This window comes from Anser anser (genome assembly GCF_964211835.1).
Source record: "Anser anser genome assembly, chromosome: 5".
Lineage (NCBI taxonomy): Eukaryota > Metazoa > Chordata > Aves > Anseriformes > Anatidae > Anser > Anser anser.
The window spans coordinates 20,238,722-20,258,313 of record NC_139725.1 but is presented as its reverse complement, the minus strand read 5'-3'; the positions used below and the strand labels follow the sequence as shown (position 1 = coordinate 20,258,313).

Here is a 19,592-nt window from a genome sequence, read left to right as displayed (position 1 = left end):
CACCTGGCCTTGACTATTGAAAGGTGTATCGAAGGCGTTCTGTGCTGTGTGTCTAGGGGTTTTGACTTTGTCAAAGGAGGGAATGAAAGATATTTCCCCGCACTTGTTCAGGGACTTTGGACTGTGATGGAGCACGATTTGTGCCTCCAAATCACCAGTGCCAGTTTAAAAGAAGCAGTGCCTGACGCTCCAAGGCGGGATGTGCTAAATAGATTGACTTGTTTTCTATCAACTTTTCTTTCAGGATGGATCTGAAGTAAAGTTGAAGGTGCAGGGCAAGAGTGACAATCTGGCATGAATAACAAAGTCCCTGTCCTTGGAAAACCCTGTAACCTTCTGGAAGGGCTTAGAGGTTGTAAGACCAGATGAAACTGTTAAGGTCATCTATGATCCATAGCATTTCAGTCAGTATTTTCACCATCAAACTAATTACATCTGAATTATAACTTTGCAAAACTCTTGAGCCTTGATTTAAAGACATCATTGACTGCACCTCATTTCTCAATAAATTGTTCCAAAGATTGTTTTTTCACAGTTAAAATTGTGCCTTGTTTCTATCTTGCATTTGTCTAGCTTAAACTTCTAACCATTAACTCTCATTATGTCTTTTTCTGGTAGATTAAAGTGCTGTCTACTGTTGAGAATTGCTTCTCCATGTAGGTATGTGAAGGCTGCAATTAGGCTGCTTTTTAACCCTTCCACTCTGCTTAGTTTATCCAAGAGCGTTAGCTGTGTGAAGCAAAGCGTGCTTCTCTGGCTTTTTCTTGCAGGTCTTCTCTGAAATCTTTCCAAATTTTCCGCTGATCTCTAAAAGCATGAATGTCAGTCCTGCAGCGCAGCAGTGCTGATACAGCTCAGCCTTTATTCAGCTTATGCTAAATATACCCATGATTGTTGCCCCTTCAAGTTGGAAGCGTTGCTTTCGGAGCGTGTTCGTTCCCTCAGTCCTTCTGCAGATTTTCTGCTTTCCAGAGTCTTACAGTCTCATAGTGTGACCGCTCTTCTTTGTTCCTAAATGTCTGTTCTTGCATTTTGGCTGGATAAGCCACAAGGCCCTGTAACCAAGCAGTCCAAGTGGTCTCAGTAGATTATTTAACGCACAGCAAATTTTGTGTTATCTACAAAATCCTATTAGCAGTGATTTTTTTACTTCTTTCCCTGGCAATGAGAAAGATAGCAAATAACTTGGGGTCAAGAACCCACTGAAATCCCCATTGGATAAATCCCTTGTTTTTATTACTGTTCTTTATCTGTAACTTTACTTTTTTAAATACATTCAGTATAGCTGCACTGATTTTCCTTTCTCTTATGCCCCCATAAACCTTGAAGCTGTTAGTAAATGTCAGTGAAATTGGAGCTATTTAGGGGCATTGAAAGCAGTAAGTTAGATGGGTGGAGAGAGACCCCATGGAGAAAAAGGTCTCAGCGCTAGCTCCGCCAGCGTTCCTAGACACCAAAGCGTGCAAGGGGGAAGAGAGAGAGAAGACAGTGTCCAGCTTTACGAAGAGATGGGATCAATGCTTCTCTTTTTCAAAAAATCAATCTCTTAATTAGGAAAGAGGGACTCGTTTTGATTTTTAAGATGAAAAGTTAGAAGCACAAGCAGTAAGTACAAAACAAGGCAGAGGCATGCTGAAGAGCATCCCCTGAAGGGTTCTTGAGACCATTGTCATATGTGGCAGATTTAACCCTTTTTTTCAGCTTCCACTCCTTTGAGGGATAGCTCACACTTCTGACAGGCTGTTGGTGAATAAACCAGATCCTAACTGACAGTGGCTCAGTCTGCCCAGATCACTTCCACGACCTTGGTGCCCTCTGTAGAAGCAGAAACTTGGTTCAGGTCTTCAGCTCAACCTTTCGGAAACAGGTCCTCTTCTGGAAAATTTGTATGAATGTGCGGTAGGTGTATGTTACAGCCAAAATAAACAGGAAAAACAAACCAAACAAACCCAGTGTTCTGTTCCTACTTGCCAGAAAGCTTTTAGGACTGGAGGGATTTTTGGAAGAGAAAGAAAGGAGACGAATTAGCATAGCAGGTTGGTGACAGGATAAAACCCATGCCATAGGCTTGCACTCACCAAAGGGCTGTCCTGTGATTGAGTGGCAGTCGCCTCAGGCAATTTGTGTGGCTTTATAGGTGATATTGGGCACTACGTACGTGTTTGTGCCCAGCTAATATCACTGTAGCCTGATCTCAGAAGCAAATCCGAGGTGTCTGGAGATTGTCCAAACTAACCTTTACAAATGTGTCAGTGACCTCGAGGTGACTGGCAGTCAATTAATTCAAGGTGAAATTATCCAGTGGAGATATGCCCTTTAAGGATCCTGATTAAGATGCAGCTTGTGCTTGGAACTGATTAAAAGTGATTGCCATCTGAAGGAGATGGTGTTGTGGCCGGCAGTGATTTGATTGAGTCTGGATTATTGTAGACAGTTCTCTATATACTTTTAGATGTGACCTTGTTCTGTTGTTGAGAGGCAGCCAGGCCGAGAGGGACCAACTCTGCAAATTTTCTTCCTTTTTCCTAAACAGTGACTCCTTTGGATTTGGAATGGGACAGTTTAATAGGCCAGGCATCACGTTGATGCAGTACGTTTTGTATTACGGTACAAGATTTCAGGCTGTGAAGTCAGGCTTTTAGTGGTTTTACGAGCACTAGAATTCAATAATCAAAGAAGAAAAGCACAGCATCGCTTCCTCTTCCTGGGCAGCAAAGTTGCTTGTTGTTGCAGGAGGTTCTTGGCACCCCAGACTGTGTCTCCTTCCCCTTTCCTTTCCCTGTTTGAATGAGACCCAGCAACTCTGGGGGATCTTCAGACACCGTGAAATTGAACTGGAGTGCCACAGGTCTGCTCGACCCTGCACCTGGGGCAAATGCTGGCATTGGTATTGCCACGGTTTCGGATCCTCTGACCAAGTACACAGACCACCCCACAATTCCACTCAAGGAAATCAGTTACTACATACATACCTGGTAAACATTAGCAAAGTGAATAATTTTATGTTACCTCATGGTGATAGCAAGTCACTCACTGGTCTCTTGAGTATTTTCTGTCACAACACGGGGATCCCCTTTCACTGGGGAAGTCTGCTTACCTGTAGTCCAGCTATATCTGGTAAAGTGATCTCCAACAGCTTACTAGTATGTCTGGGTTTTATCGGGTTAGGTGAGGGTGGCTCAGATCATAATCTCGCTCGGGACCCATGAATGGATCACATTCTGGGGTATAGGAGGCTCCCCAGGCAGTAGCAGTTTGAGGTGAACCTTTCTCCAAGATTTCCAGTTTCTCCTTTCATCCAGATTTATTGCATTTAGCAGGGTTTCTGCTGTTCATTTACTAAACGCCAATTTTATGTCAACAATTTTGTGGTTCTGTATGGAAACATTGCAGGCCCCCAGTACCCTGTCTGTATGAAGACACTGCCATTCATCTCTGTTTAACATGTGGCGAAACAACTGTGTTCCCTTCTCCATTCAACCTGCCTCACTTCATGAGAGAAATGCAGCTTTTTGTGACATGATTAGAAATAGAGAGGATGTTGGAAACTTGCATTTTGTGTTATGGAAGTGTGACTGGCAGGTTGTTTATGTGCTTGTTTTCTGTTATTATGGAAAGCAATCTCCATGTAGTTTTCGTTTCAGTCACTGAGTCCCAAATCATTCCCTTCACGATAAAATCTGTTTTCTATGGAGTATACGGTGAAGAGCTGCAATTGTTTCGTTAAAATGAAAGAGGCATTTAATAGCAGTTACTCACTTCTGTTGCTTTTGTCATCTACTAGCTTTCCAAGACATTTTATTTACCAGTCCATAATATCTCCACTTAAAAGCTACCTGATGATTAAAAACAGTAATTCCAGTTGCTTGTGAAGGTCAGAACTCCCACGATGTCAGAAATGCTGTTTTGGAGAGGGAATGGTTTACAAACTTGCATGTACTCCAATAGAAAGATGTTTCTGAGCCACTGGAGAGCCTATGTGACTGATGCCAAGTAAGCAGAAATGCGAGCAACTCCACTGATTATCGTGGAGCCAGGCAGATTTCTACTAGCTGACGAGCTGGTATTTCACGTAACCTTTGATTCTTGTAAGTGCATGTCTGTGTGATTAGAAGAAAAGAACATATTTTCAAGGAAGAAAATGTAGGTATGGAGATAATTACCTTCTCTGGTGTTTCGCCAGGAGGATATTGAGATCTTTCTCCATTTTCTTCAGAATAAAGCCTGGCAGCTCTTCAAATGGTCTTGCTGAGTTTCTGCAAAGTAGCCAAGTGTTCCCGCAGAGCCCTCTGTCTCTCCAAGCATGCCTTTCCCCAGAGCCAGGACTTCTGCTACCCTCTTGCTCTGGGGCTGCCATGTGCAGTCCTCCCACCTGGAGGCTGAGCAGAGATCCTCCCACGGTAGGCATAAAGCTTGCTGTCACGAGCATGACTTCGCCTGCCATTCCGTTCCCTCCGAGGACAGTGGTAATTCTCCTCACAGCATTATTTATTTAAAATGAGTTCATTTCAGAGAAAGCATATCTTAAGAATAATAAAGCAGGCTGTGTGCATAGCTCACTTTCCCCTAAGGACTAACGGTCCCTGGATTTAGGAAGACACAGTTCGTGCAATCCACAGCATCTCTCTGCCAGCCTGCCTTTTCAGACAAGTTTCTCCAGGCAGAGTAACAGATATTAACCCTGCAGTGGGCTTTAATCTGTTTTGGTTTTCTTTCTTTCTTTCTTTATTTTTTCGATGTGTATTGTAGTTCCAGCAAGAGAAAGGTGGTTTATCACCAGACTCTTTGTTCTAAGGAACCAGGAACACTTCTTCCCCTGAGGACATGATGTAACCAGCCCTCTCCCCCTCTTGCCTTACAGCTTACCCTGGTGGTCACTAATTGCTGGTGGAGCTGACAATGCTAGGCCTGGCAGATCAGGTCTGCCACCAGGAGGTGGCACATGCAGTGCTGGTGATAAACCCCGGGGAGCTTACGTGCCTTTCCCATCGCCTCCAGCAAAGTTCAGGTGCCACCATTCAGATCTAGGTAGGGTGTAATTGTTGTGACTTGCTCAGAAATGTATTTACTTCACAGCACTGGAGAAATTCTGTATTTTGGCTTATATTTTCCTATCACAGTTGTGAATTTAAGAAGAAATGAGGTTCCTTGGATGATGAATTTGACAGAGAGCCCCCACTTAACATGGTTTGTGGGACTGGCCCATCTTCTCTTGGCACAGGGAGAGCATAGGGTATGGTTTGCCTTTGCTGTCATTCCTCCCCTGATATTTTAGTAGATTTGCTTTGAAAGCCCTCTCATTCACCTTTAAGCTAAGTAAATGAGTATCGTAAATAATTGAAACTACAGTTGATCCCATGGGAAGGCTGCAACAAATGGCTTAGTGGGCAAGTGGCCAAGTCCTTCATCTCTGTGAGTAACCTACTGGCTTTCCCCTTCTCAGCACACAGCATCTGCAAAGGAGTCTGTGTCCAATGTCACTGTTCCGCCTAATATATCATCGCACAATGGTCATCAGTTCCTACAAGGAAAGAGGCTTGTCTCCTTGCTTCAGTTTGCCTCTGCACGCTCTGAAGCCTTTGTGGCAGCTAATTGGATCTCAAGCTCTATTGACATGTACATCCCTAGGTATTTGGTTTTTTTTAGGGTTTTTTTTTTGGTCTGCATAGATGGAGATAACAGGTTGTTAGCACTTGAAACATAACTCCAACCCACCTTTCATGTCTCTTGGCAAACAAAGGCTAAACAGCATGTATCACATTAATTAGCATCCTTCCCAATTTACTTATCTGAGGATATACTGATGGCTGTTGAGGACAAATGAAAGTGAGTATCTTGGAAAAAAGGCAAAGAGGCTGAATACAGATATCCTGGAATTATTCTCAACATAAGCACAGGTTTTGAAAGAACGGGCATTTCCCTTTTCTGCTGTTGTAGATTCCGTGTACATGGGATTTCAATACATGAACATGGCTCAGAGGAGTCTTTACACCGTGGCACAGAAGTGGTCCTATAGCCAGTGAAGATCAAGGCAAAATTGCTATCTACTGGGACATGCAGGGAAGGAATTACTCTTACTGTGGGGAAATGAGTAAGTAGGAGGGTTGACACCCGAAGGAGACAAAGGCTTTGAGGATCATTTGGGAGATCTGTGGGACACGAGGCTGATACTCCTGATGATGTGCATTGCTGAGAACAGCAGCTGGTGGGACACATGGCTGGAAAAAGGGGACAGATCTTTTCTGAGTCAGTCATCTTCGGAGCAAGTACACGGAGAAAACCTAACGACAAAGGGAAATTGCATTCTGGAAGGGAAATGGCGATGCTGGGTAACAACAGCACCCGACTTTGCTGGTGTCACTGCTATTGAGGATGTTAGTATCATTTTCCCCAGCCAGCGTAATAACCTGAAGAAGAGTTTATTTACATGTGAACAAAAGGTTTCTTATAAAGAATCATCATAAAAAGCATCCACAGTGCTGTATTAATAATTCTGTATTTCACAAAAAACATGCACCTTTGTGTTCTCTCATGGAAATTCCTCCAATATGCTGGTGAGACTTTTGTCACTCAAAATGCATAATGCTCTAGAAGAATTCACTTAATGTCCTAGTAATTAATTAGTTGTGTTAGCCTTCTGTGTATGTAATTGATTTGATTTACCTGCATGGTTTTACCTAGCCCTTTCCCCATGCTCACTGCACCGTGCAAACTACCCTAAAACAAGAAGCAGCAAGCAAAGAATTCATGCTCAAGGCTTTTACTCCCAGGTTCACTAAAAATAAATGAGCTGAGTTTTTTTTTTTTTTTTAAGGAGGTGGAGGACAGTCTCACTTTGGAGTCTCAATGCACAGGGTGCCACAGAGGATAGAGAGCTGCATGTACCCATCCTCTTAAATAAGTAGTCAGCTGCGCCATTGGATTAAGTCTGTATCAAGCTAAGAATGTGCATCTTAATATTTTGAGCCCTTCTCTCTGAGCTAGTTATGATATGCTTTATTTAAACAAGCTTGGGGACCTGATGCACAAGTTATTCAGCTGTTGCTGTGGATAAGAGCAGATTAGATTGCAGTGACCTCCTTGGCTAAAGAAAAGTGTACTTTCCACTTACACCAGCAATGACGGGTAGCTAAACATCCACTTTGTGAGAAAACAGCTCTCTCCCCTTGAACTTTAAAGGAAACATTTGAACAAAATGAGCTGTGGTTTCCTGAAAACACGTGAATTTGCTCTTGCACAAGAAGTTTGATTGGCAAAGCCTAGTGACTTGTGATACTTGTGATCTCTGTTTAAAACAAAGCAACAGTAAAGCTGCTGTTGGGATTTGTTGGTGTTTTAATGGTATGAACAGTACAGGGATGTTTCGGAGGCTGCCTCTCTTGCAGCCTCAGCTGTATGCCGTGTCAGGTGCCTTGACACCTGCTTTTGAGCACAAGCAGGTGCACAGGGGCAGAAGATTGTTGAAACTGCAGTTAATTGTATGCACAAACCCCGGACCCCAGAAAAACAGATTTGAAAACCCAAGCTCTTTGGCTTCCTTGTTAGTTTTTTTCTAATAAAAGCTACTGCAAGTTCCTGGTTCTTGTGGTGGGAGACTCGAAGTTTCACCAGCTTCTTGCTCCAAGCTTCCTGCTTGCTTCTTTTGCTTCCTGCTGGACCTCAATTTAACCCTCTCAGTGTCAGGAGGGTTACTGTCCCTCTCAGGTCAGTAACTCCGTTAATTAGCTCAGATTCTGTACAGGGCTTCATGTCCCAGGTAGTTTTTGGTATTAAATGCTCGCTCCAAATTTTGTGATGAATTTTGTGGCACAAGTGCAGTGTGATATCTTCTGTTTTATCAATAAAGAACTGAAACACAAGACAAGCCATGACTTTTCAGGAGCATATAGGAAGCCTGCCGCACAGCTACTTCCCACAGCCAGATCATTTCTTAGGATCTTCTGTTCTTCTGTTCTCCGCTCATCCTCTGAAGTTACGCAGCCAGTGACGGTGTATCTCTGCTGGTATCAAACATGGCTAGAGTCAATAAGCATTTCAGCAACCTTGGAAGATTCCTAAACGTTTGATTCCTGAGGTAGGCTTTTACAGTCAAATTAGGAAAAGAAAATTCAGTAAGCAAGCAGCTTGCTGTTTTTAAGGAAGAAATTACAAGAAAATGTTAAGACCTGGAGCTGTTTCACATCTGGAGAGAAAGCGAGGAAGGGGGAATCTCCCAGAGCTGACTAAAGCATCTTGGAGATGCTGTGTAACACTGGTGGCACTGACAAGAAATGAGTCTGTTGTCCCTTGACTGCCAGATGTCAGCAAAACTCATGCAATGCCTCTTACTTAGCTCAGTAGTCTTTATCCTAAAATCTTACAAGATTTCTATTGAGAGGCAGATGGTACGAGGAGGTCAGGGCTGAAGAAAACATGTATTGCCCTGAGCTTCTTACTCTTATAGACAGGCTTGGGGACATCTCATTTAAAACAAGCCTTACCTGTTGGTACAATCAATCTCGTCTCTTCTTAGCAGGCAAGAGGGCTCCCACAAATGACCTTATAGATCAGGTACTTTCTGTTTACATTCGATTTCCCACTCCCTGCTATTTGTAGAAAATGATCATCAAGGCATTACATTTAAAGTTTTGCCTGGTGAGAAACTATTGGATATTTTGTCATTTCCTTGCAGCTTCTCCTACCCGAGTGGAGAGGCAGAGAGGTAGGGGAAGCAATCACCAGAAAGGTCAGGAATATTTACTTACCTATATTGAAGCGCTGCTGAGTGGCTTTGTCCAGTTTGGGAGCTGGCTGGGTGGAATTTTTTCGTTCAGGATGTGGTAGAGAAGTACTGAGGCTTGAAATTAAAAGTCTATTTACCTGCGGGTTAGAAAGCTGGGGTTGCTGCAGGCATCCTCTGTCTGGCCTTTGCCTAAAGGCTATGCCAGAATGTAAGTGACATCTCACGCTGGCAGCGAGTTGAAAAGGAGCTGATAAAGAAAGATCTCCCCAAGAGGCTGCTTTTGGCCCTTCCTCCAGAGAGGATTGCAACAAGGCCTCACAGTGTGCCGGGACAGCAGAAAGGATTTCGCTCTTCAGTGTCACTGTGGCTTCAGCTTAATCAGAGAGTTGTATCATACCGATTGTAAATACTGGCAAAACCGGGGCTCTGCACAGATACAACTTGTTGTTGCAGTTCCGTGGCTTTTACCAGGAAGGGAAGGAGGAGTCTGGCAGCTCCTGGTCCTCTTGAAGGGTGCTGGCCTTGCGCTGGGCTTGCCAGCCAGCCACAGCTCCCCTCGTGGGCTCTGCATTTCCGAAGCAAAGAGGGGACACAACCGAGAGTAAAACAAGCCTTACGTGTGAATTGCTACAGCTTTAGTAGCTGTCCCAAGGAACCACTTCTTAACTTGGCCTGAATTTATACACAGGTTTAAGTAAGGTGTGTGTAAGGGACGTTTGGCCGCTGCTGTGATGTAGATGAGGCTGGGACAGATCCCTGCCCCTTCTCCCTCGCTGCATCAGCTGCTTCCAGCCACCGACCTCGGCTGCAGTTACTCTCCAGTCCTGCCACAGGTCCTGCAGCTCTCCTCTTGTTCAGATACTGCTGTACTTCAGTGCCTGAAGCTCTCTGCACATGACCTGTGTACCATAGAGTGGTATCATTTGTTTTTTAGAAAGTCTTTTTAATAAGGCAATGAGATATTGAAGAGCCAAATTAGGCTCTGATGGGAGAAGGTGGGAAAATATTTGTGCTCATTTAGTGGGAACAGTATCTGACGTTAGGTAAAGTGCTAGCCATGTGTATGCCCTGCTCTAAGAAGTGGTGATCTTGTGCTGCTTTATAGTGGATTTCCACACTGAGCAGCAGGACACATTGAACTTCTCTTAGCAGAAACGCCACTGAAACCTGGTGATGTTAACAAACAGGAGTAAACCTCCAATGTGACTGAAGCCAGAAGTTGCAGGAATTCGCATGGAAGTGGTGCCAGGTAGAAGCTCACTCCTCTCATCTTTTGCCTGATGAATCCTAAGGAGAAGAAGAATTTTTCTCTGCTTCACTTCCAGATTGATAAAAGGTTCTTACTGCCTAACCTTTCAGAAACCCTTTCTTCTACGGAAATCCACATGACTAAAAATAGGCATCTCATTTAGAATAATGGTTTGCCTGCTGAGAGTTTTTTATTATGCTTCGTTGTGCTCCTTCACAAGTATTATGCTTTGCCAAAGGCATGGCTTGTGTATGGGAGAACACAGCAGATTCGAATTGCAGAATATTTAATACAGTACTTACAGCTCCTGTTTTGTGATAGACGTTTTGCCCGGCTGAGGACTGGTAGCGCAGAGACAAACAAGAGAAGCTGACAGATTGGTGAATGCTGGGTGGGATCGCCTTTCAGCAGACTTGATGAATCACTCTGCTGCAGCATTTCATTTTCAGAAAGATCATTTGCGGAAAAAGTCAAATGGAAGGCAGAAAAAGAGGCAGCCGGGAGTGTTTTGTGAGTTTTCTTTTAAATCAAATATACAATTAAATTAGAATAAAGATGTATTTAAAAGTTTCTGCTATTCCAAACATATTTTGAGGAACAAACAAAATCCAGGCTAGCAGGAAACAGAATGAACTGGAGGAGGGTTTGCCAGTCATGTTCCAAAAGTAGGTGTTGAGTTTTGTTTAACTCTGATCGAAACCAGTAGGAATCACGTGTCTAGAGCTTCAAACAGCGCTTCAGTTAGGTAAGAAAAAATGTCCATGTTAAAACCTCGCAGGCAGGTCATTCGAGCAAAGACTAATGTGCTTTTAATAGGACTGCACGTGGACCCTGAACTCCTTGTGGCCTGAATGAGGGAAGTGGTCTTGCTTAATGCCTTGTCTGGACTCTTAGAAGTTCAAGGCTGCTTCTGTGTCAAGACCAACTAGTTAATAGACACACATTAATAGAAAGGGCTCTCTCGGTTGTGCTGCACAAGGTTGCTTTGAGGGCTCTGTGCTCAGCGCGAGGGGTGACTCTCACATCCATTTTCTCACCATACCAAATTTGTTGTTGTCTTCAAATCAGGCTCGGCAGTTTTTCTCCTGTCTCTCATGGGAGCATCAGCCCATCTGTAGGAGTTTTTCCAGGTCAAAACTTTCACCCTTGTTTCTGGATCCCCACCATACTCAGCGGGGTTGCAGGGAGGTGAAGGCAGGCAGAATCGTACGGAGAGGTGAGAGTTACGGTGCAGCCGTATCAGCTTGGCAGGGTGAAAGGCTGCGGGGGATGCCAAACACCTTTTTGACCCTAGCATAAGCATACGGCAGAGTGTGAATGCTTTGAGGAGTAACTCTTTGAAAAAGGTTTTAAATCAGCTGCTCTTCAGAGAACAGCACTCTTTGGTGCATTTACAGCACACTTGGTTAGAAGATCAGTTAGAAACTCATATAAAGGAGGACTATGTAAAATGCTACATTTACAGTCACTCAAATAAATACAAAGCTGTATATGTATGTGTATATGTATATATATTAAACTATAAGACTTCTAGATAGCTTCCCATGTCAGTGGACATGGAATAAAAAAGTAAAGAAATCTGGAGGTAGTGTTCACAGCATCTGTATGCCTGCCTCTTGCAAAGAAGCAAGCAGTCGAGAGACTGCCTGGAGATGAGAGAGAAGGAAATGAGACACACATACAGCGTGGGGTTATAAAACGCTTATGTCCCCTTCTAAGCAAGATATTCAAACAGACACTTTCTTTTTAAACCAACAAATAATAATAATGGGTCATACAATGCGCATGAATTGATGTGAAGGGACTTGATTTCAAAGCATTGATGCTTTGAAATGCTAGTGCAGGAACTGGTCATGTAATGCCTGTTTTCTTAAGCAATGTTTTGCTGTTCACTCCGTTTCTGAAATGTGGAAGTCTGTTGCCAGTTGTGTTCACAACATAAAATTCTTATACTATTTGTGCAGGGAAAAGTGGTTAACTTTATGAGAAGGAGAGGGCTTGCTTTCATTTTGCCTCTGCAAGTTGCTCATTAGTGAATCTTCTGCAGGTAAAAAGGAAGAGCAGGAACTCATGGAGAGGCAGTCTGTTGAGACCGTGTTAAAGCACACACGAGCTAACAAAACATTACTCCTGATGTTGAAGTACTTTATAAATGTTGATCGCAAGTTATTAAACATCGTTGATCTCAAGTAGGACATGGAGATTGCCTTGACAAGGGCAGCCTGTGAGCCCGGGTAAAAGGGATTATCATGTTGAGCCACTGCATCGGTTTGCAAATCAAAATCTGAGTGCGGAAGTGCAAACTTCACATTTTGCATCTGGTAGGATGCCACGTGCCTTTCAGAGAAGCATCACTGTTTTGTTTGACCTCATCCCCCTTCCTCCAGATTAGCGGTGATGGGAATTGTAGGTTGATGCATAGCTCTCTTACTTGGCAGGGCAGATTTTCTTAAGTCTGATAAATTAATATTCCAAATAGACCTTCCTCTTTTGTCTTCAAGGCAATAAATCTAATAGTTAGATATCTGCCCTCAGCTAGGCTGTTCCTCTTCACCTGTCCCTTTCTGAATTAGTTTTTCAACAATCGAATTACCTCACTACTTCTGTAGGATACTAGCTAAATTTCAGAGCCTCTCTTGAGCTAACAGCACAACTGTGCCTACCCATCCTCTCTGGTGTTTCTGCTCGAGACCACAGGAGGTCCAGACAAGGCACAGGGAGTTGAGGGTAAGTGAAGAGCTGAAACCCAGCCCAGTCTAATTCCTAAAAGAAGGCTAGGAATCCCAAACACATGTAACTTCATCATTTATTGCCTGTAATTTTCTCAGCTAACTTCAAGCTTAATAATAGCTTTCAGATTTGGTTTTCTGTTCTAATAATGTTCCAGTGACTGTGTATTCTCTCTGCGTAAAATCAAAAGCAGCTTCGATGATAATTGCAGTGGGAGCAGAGCACCTCCTGTTCAAGATAGTCATCCGCGAGAAAGTGCTTGCTTGACAGTCAAGGTGTTGAGAGTAAGCAGTAGCTTTTTCTTGTACTACCCCAGAGCTGTATTCTGTCAGTGGCTCTGCTTGGTGGTAGTAAACCTCTAAGAAGGAAATGAGAGAACCAGAGAGACCTAGCACCACCTTTGCACGTGCAGCAGAGATTTCTTCATTGTGATGAACTTCTGAAGTCATAGTTTGTCGTGGAGTCGTGTCGTTGAGTAACTTTACATTTACCCCGTAATGATTATGACGTAGTGGGTTCAAAGTTCCTCTTTTACACTGTGGGAAATGCTTTGCATCCACTTTTTTTCCAGGAGCAAACAAAAACAATTCCGTGTGAACAACACGGATGGAAAATCCTAGTGTATGGTAGAAGCACAATAGCTTTAACTCAAAGTTAGCATCGGTTGTTTCATTTTGGATGCCCATAGCTGGAATGACTGGTGTCAGAGACGCAATTACCAAAGAATACGTTTGGTCTGTCCGATGTCCGATGTGGAAGAGAGACAGGCGTTGCCTTAGACTGTCCCTGTGAAGCAAGCTGTGAATTTATTTTGGTTGTCATTTTGACTGCTGCAGCAAAAAGATCTGAGTAGTGTTGTATTTTTCAGTCAGATTTAGAGCAGATTAATGGAGAAGAAGAAGGGGCAGGTCTGCTCACCTTTCCTGCTGTACCTCGGCTGTCGTTGAGGAGCACCCAGTGAGGGGGAATGGATGGGCATATCTGAGCAGCTCCTCAGTGCTTTGCGTTTATAGCAGAAAAATCAGGTTAAGCTGTGAATATGCATAACAGTAATATAAAAATGTTCCTTCCTTTTTTTGTTTGCTTGATTCTATACAAACGTGTACATGTGGTTATACTGGGAGAGAGGCACTTGCAGTCGGTTCGGATGCTGTCTCTTGGTGACCAGTGGGCCCAAGAGCAGCCTGCTGTACCCGAGAGAGAGACTCAACTCTCGAGCACTGCAAAGGCCTCTAAAGCAGAACTTTATTTAAGAGCCGCTCCATTTAGTAGCTAAATTCTTACATCCCGTCTGTCCTGAATTTTGGATAGCTCTTTCCCTGCTGCTTCAGTATAACTACATCCATCCTGGTGTAAGAAGTGGGGTGCCTTGGCCAAAATAATGAACACAGTTCAGAGCATCACTACAACATTAGTGCTGCTGTTGATCTTTTAGAAAGCAAATGGAAGATGCTGCGGGGAACTTGTTCGCAACAGAAAGATATTAAGCTGAAAGGAAATGCTATGGGTAGATGACAGTTTTCATTTATAGGTCTCATTTGCAAAAATGAGTGATTAAACTGAATCCAGTCTCTCTATAGTACTTTGGTGGTTAAGGGAGAAGGGAAAAGACGTTCTGGAGGTCTGCAATGGAAAACATGACCATTAACTCAGAACAGGAGCTCCTAATGTTCTCTGCAGATACCTGTAATAGACACCAGCTCTACGGGAGAATGGCTTTAGGAAATGTCAGTTAACTTTTTATTTATTTCAGTTTATGACTATTGTCTGACATCTCCGTGCCCCCCTGCACTTTGATTCTGAACAGCTGTACTCAGCAAAGTTTGAGTTTTGTGTCTTTTGTTGTTGTTTCAGATTGACAAGTATGCTCAGCGTGATCTGAAGAAAGGGCTTCATTTGTATGGGACAGATGGAAACATTGGCCTAACTAATGCATGGAGCATCATTCAAACAGATGTAAGTCTGAGCTTTTTTTTTCCCTTCCTCTCTACCCTCTGGGTTCTGGAACAGCATATTCTGTGTGCAGACCTAATTAGACCCCCAGATCCCAAGCCAACCTCTTCCTCACATCCAATCAGCACATTAGCAACTAAACTGCTGTTTGTAACAAATGGTGATTTTTGTTTATTTATTTTGGCCAGGATAGCTAATTTCTGTTAAATATTTATATTTTGTTGACACCTAAATATCACTTAGTTTGCCGTGCAGAGAGTGCAGGAGATGGTCAAACAGGAAGCAAGCGTCACCTTCTCTTTAAAGTCAAAGGAATAGCTTACGTCGGAGCGAGCAGCAATAGCGTAATGACAAATACTCCAGCCCTGTTTCATTACTGTCTTGTCTCCTTTTGTTGCTATTGTTGGTTTCCTCTAGCACAAAATGGAAGCTGGCCATGGTGTTTGCAACCTCCTCCTGCAGTCAGCACATTTTTTCCCAGCAGAATTCAGTCATCCTCCATCACAGATGGGCTGGGAATGATTTTTGCTATGTTGCCACCGCTGTCGCATCGTTCTGATTCTCTGACAACACTCTTGCCAGTGTTTGTCTCATAAGGCTAAGCTGAACTCCGTAGCTGGCTTTTTCCTTTTGTCCTTGTCTGGCTTGCTGAGGAAACGCCATCATTTACAGTCCACGTTTATTAGCTCTGTCCATCTCTTTTCATATTCAGTGCAATTATTTCTCTTGGGTGTGATCTTTCTGATCTAAGTACTCCTTCTTGAATGAGGAAAAGTGCTTCAGTATCTCTTCAGCTTTAGGAAGAAGCACCCGTGCCACCTTGGTTTCACCCAGAAAATCTTCTGTAGCTTTCTCAGAATTCTCCTCCAGAGGCGCTAGCATGGTACAGACACGCAGGGCTCTAGTCTTGCCTCTGATGCCTTAAATTGGCCAGAAACAATAACCTCTGCCAATGCTTCCAAAGTTAAATGAACTACTCAAGATGATGGATGGGCAACCTACCGCATTCTGGTACAATAAACCTGCTCAATTTCCCTTTTCTTCCTTTACTTTAGTAAAATCCTGAACTGTACATCTTTCAGTCTGATCGTGTTCAAGATTCACATATGCTTTTCTATACAATATAAGATAACAGGAGTGGCAGGCTGCCAAGGAAGGTGGGAAGTTAAAAAATTCAGGGTCGCTAGCAGAGCCAAAGAATTGGTTTGCTAATCCCTGTGTATTTTTGGGCTGTAGATCCTGTCCATATTGAGAGCAGCAGGCTGGCAGTGACAGTACTGCATATGAAAGTCTTGAACAGCTCAGGTCCAGCAAACAACCTTCCTGGTCCGGCATCCTAGCAATTGCATAGGGAAGGTTCCTTCTGTTATCTTTCAAAGGACTCAGCATTTTGCATTAGTTCCTAATATTTTTCTCTTCCAACACTACGCTGTATGAAAAGGGATAAATTACTGACAAGAGAAATGCATTTTGAGGTGCTGGCCCAAGAGTAAGTCATATGAAATGTAGATAAAATGTTTAGTATCATTGCTTATTTCAAACAGAATATAGAAGTTTTGCCCCCTCACACTAACTTCATTCTGGAGCAAAATTTACTAATATTAAGATGTTTGTGGTAAATATTAATCTGTTTTCAGTGACACCCCAAGAAGTATTAGATATATATCTAAGGTGGAGGAAAAAACATTATGTGGAGGATTTAAGGAAGCTTCTGCTTCCTTTCTGTAAAATTGGTGCAACAATATATTCTGGTATGTCCAATTCACCTATCCACCACATTTTTTTCGAGATGTTCACAAATTGGACTGGATTCAAGTAAGATATACCAGAATAATCAGAACTGTGGAAATCTACTTGATGATGAGAAATTTACAAAGCTTCATGTAACCAGGGAAAGATGAAGTAGTGCTTTGATTGCAGTCCTTAAAGGGAGCAGGAAGGGAAATGGTTTTTGAAAGTAGGGAGCGCTGCAATTGATCTGAGAGCTGAAAACACAAGCTACAGATATTTGATGGCAAGATGCCATTTGTGCAGCAGGATGCTGCATCCTCCTTCCCTGCAGTTGAGACAGTTTTTTTTTTTTTTTTTTTTTTTTTCCTAAAATAAATGGTCTTGTTCAGCAACAAGCTTGGGCTTGATAGTTTGTGGTCTTTGCAGTGCTACAGATGATGCTAGATGATATTAATGGTTCCTTTGGCCTTGAAACCTCTTACTGTTTAAAGCGGGTCTTATAAGTTTCAGACATCAGCTAGTCCTAACGTCAGTGAGTTCTTAAGCCCCAAAAGAGCCCAAAAGATAACAGGAAAGTGCCACCTTGCAAGCCACCTGCAGTCTTGTTAAGTTGCTCTCTTTTCTAACAGGCCAGCTACAAGAGCACCACGCAGCGTCCTGGCAGCACCGCGCTCGTACAGCCCACGTGCTCCCGGTGCTGCGTAGCGAGGAGAGGAGCATGGCACTCCCAGAGAGCCAGCTTTACTGCTCTGCATAATTGCTTTTCACATGTATCTTTCAAAACTATTTTGGAATAGACTATTGCAGTGGTGCAGTGGAGGCAATCCAGCATAGTTAATTATGTAAAGCACTTTGCAGTTGAATAGCACTATGTAAATGCCAAGTATTATTTTTTGTGTTCAGTAATAATCGTTACCCCTTACATCGCTAATCAGTAGAGGGTAATCACTGATGAGAGGATTAGGAGCGTGCAGGGGACTTGCAGAAGGGAAGGTCCTGGCCCAGACTTGCTGTTTTCATTCTGGCTGCAAAGGGACAGCTCTCCCAAACCCCCCTGTTAGAGCTATCACGTTGCCATACAGCAGAATGTCTCAGCGCTCATTTTTTTTAATGGAGCCAGTAGACACCAGTCATCGGTTGAGCTATGGGCCGTGTCTGTATGTGGATGGAAAACAGCAGCCTCAGAAAAAGGGGAAATAAAACTTGACAGTAGCAGAAATGATGATGAGTCATCCTCCCTTGTCCCCTCCGCATTCACCCTCCTTTCTTTGCACAAGTACTACTCAGAGCTAGAGCAGAAGGCTGGCACTGGGATTAAAATACTAGGCCTAGACCCAGGGGACTGAGCTCTGGTGTGGCTCTGCAGTTGTCCTGCTGTTAGCCTGCAGACCGTCCCCACCCGGAGGTCACCAAGTGCCACCAAGTGTGGCAACCGCTGCTTAAAGAAGGGGAAAAAAAGTTTACCCAGAAACAGAGCCCCGTGTAGCTGGTGGCATTGGGTCTCCGTGGGACTGGCTGGTCACGAGTTAGGGAGGCGTCTCCACTGGGGTATGGATGGCCAGCGCAAACACAGGCACCTGTGAATGGCGCTGTTGGGCTGCTTCGGGGCGACTGAGCGGACGGGCAGGCTCCCCTTTTCTCCTGAGTGGGGTGGGTGGGGGTGTCCCAGACCAGGGTGACAGAAGAGCTAAGCAGAGAGGGGAATGGGGGCTGGTTTTCTGTTGTTCCTCCTCTTTTGAGGGGCTTTCTTCATTGAAGCCTTTGTGCCTTAAGAAATTGTTTTCCCCTTTTTCCCAGAAGCATGCAGTGCCCAGGTAACCAGGACAAGGACAAGGCAGGCTCGGGCAGGCCCTGCTGCTGGGAGGAATGTCTAGATGTGGTCTGTGATCTGCTGGGATTACCAGCGAGGGAGTGGGGCTGAGCTGCATACATGCAATGCATGGTAGAGGAAAGCACTAGGCTCGTTCTGCAGCGGTGTTAAGCCTTTAGGTCAGGGAGCTGGTGCAAGCTGGAACATTTTATTGATTTCTTTTTAATACCTTCAGATTACCAAACTCACTTCCTTTCTCAATGGAGTTTCAAGCTTTAAAAGAATCCAATGCGGAAGCAGGTGACTTACGCATGTCATGACTAAAGACCACAAAAGCATACAAAATTTTTTTAAATGTGGCTGAAATTCTAATAGTTTAGGATGTCAGTTACACAGAACCGTATCACACTCCTCACCGACCAGGACTGGTTAAAGTTACAGGTAGAGATCATTAGGAAATGAGAAATATGCATTAATTTTTAAAACGTTGCTTCATTCCCAGCATCTCTGTGATCAATTTTTGAACACATCTCCTTTTAACTAACCAGGCAGTAATTTGAGAAGCATGGAGAAAAAGCATTAGCTTCACTAAAGTGAGCAAATTCAGCTCACTTTTATTGCTGTGTAATCCCTTTCATGTCTATTTAGACCAAGGTAACTGAGAACAAAATTTGACCCAATCTCCCTCCACCCTGTCATTGATTTGATGTTAGATCAAAACATACTTTGGGATTACTGCTGAACTAATCCCAGAAATCCATTAAACATTATATGATTTTAAATTATAACCATCTTACTCACTCCTTTTTACGGTGATGAAAGAAAAAAATAATATAAAAGTCATCCTATGCTGTCCCTAGTGTCCCTACTAAAACCTGACTGAGCCAGGGACTGGATGTCTGCATGTTCAATTTTTATCTTTCTTCTTTTTTTCTTTTTTCTCCAAAACCCCTGTCCCAACGTGGCTGATCTTGTGAGATTTTGGCAGTGAAAATAAGGCCTGTTCAGTCTTGAACACCAGTGAAATCCATGCAAGAATCTTTACATTTTCACTTCAGTAAGATAGAAATATGTTTAACATAAATTACCAGCCATAGATATACCAAGCAGCAATTGCTTGTTAACACAAAAATAAAGCCATCTGCAAGCAGTTTCCATTCCAAAAATACACGACAGAGACCTCAGTGCCGCTGGTGAGTTTGGCTGGGAAAAGACCTTAGCAGCACCACTTTTTGACTGCACATGGGCTTTTGGGAACCAACATGTCCCTTCAGACCCCCTGGTAATCAATACTGGGGAAGGACTGGTGTCTGTAACCAAGGAGGACAAAATGTGGTTTGATATCTCAGGAGACAGAGCCTCCCATGTGAAGCAAACAGCATCGTTGTGTCAGTATT

The 19,592-nt window shown here is 43.4% G+C and overlaps 1 protein-coding gene across 10 annotated transcripts in view; it reads left to right on the top strand.

Annotated features, from left to right (window-relative positions):
• TSPAN4 (tetraspanin 4) overlaps nucleotides 1-19,592 on the top strand; it is a 411,936-nt gene that overhangs the window by 379,815 nt on the left and 12,529 nt on the right. For all 10 annotated transcript variants that reach the window (XM_083839587.1, XM_083839582.1, XM_083839586.1 and 7 more), the window contains one exon: nucleotides 14,556-14,657. In XM_083839587.1, the coding sequence (XP_083695713.1) occupies nucleotides 14,556-14,657 (102 nt within the window). The remainder of the gene's footprint in view (nucleotides 1-14,555; nucleotides 14,658-19,592) is intronic.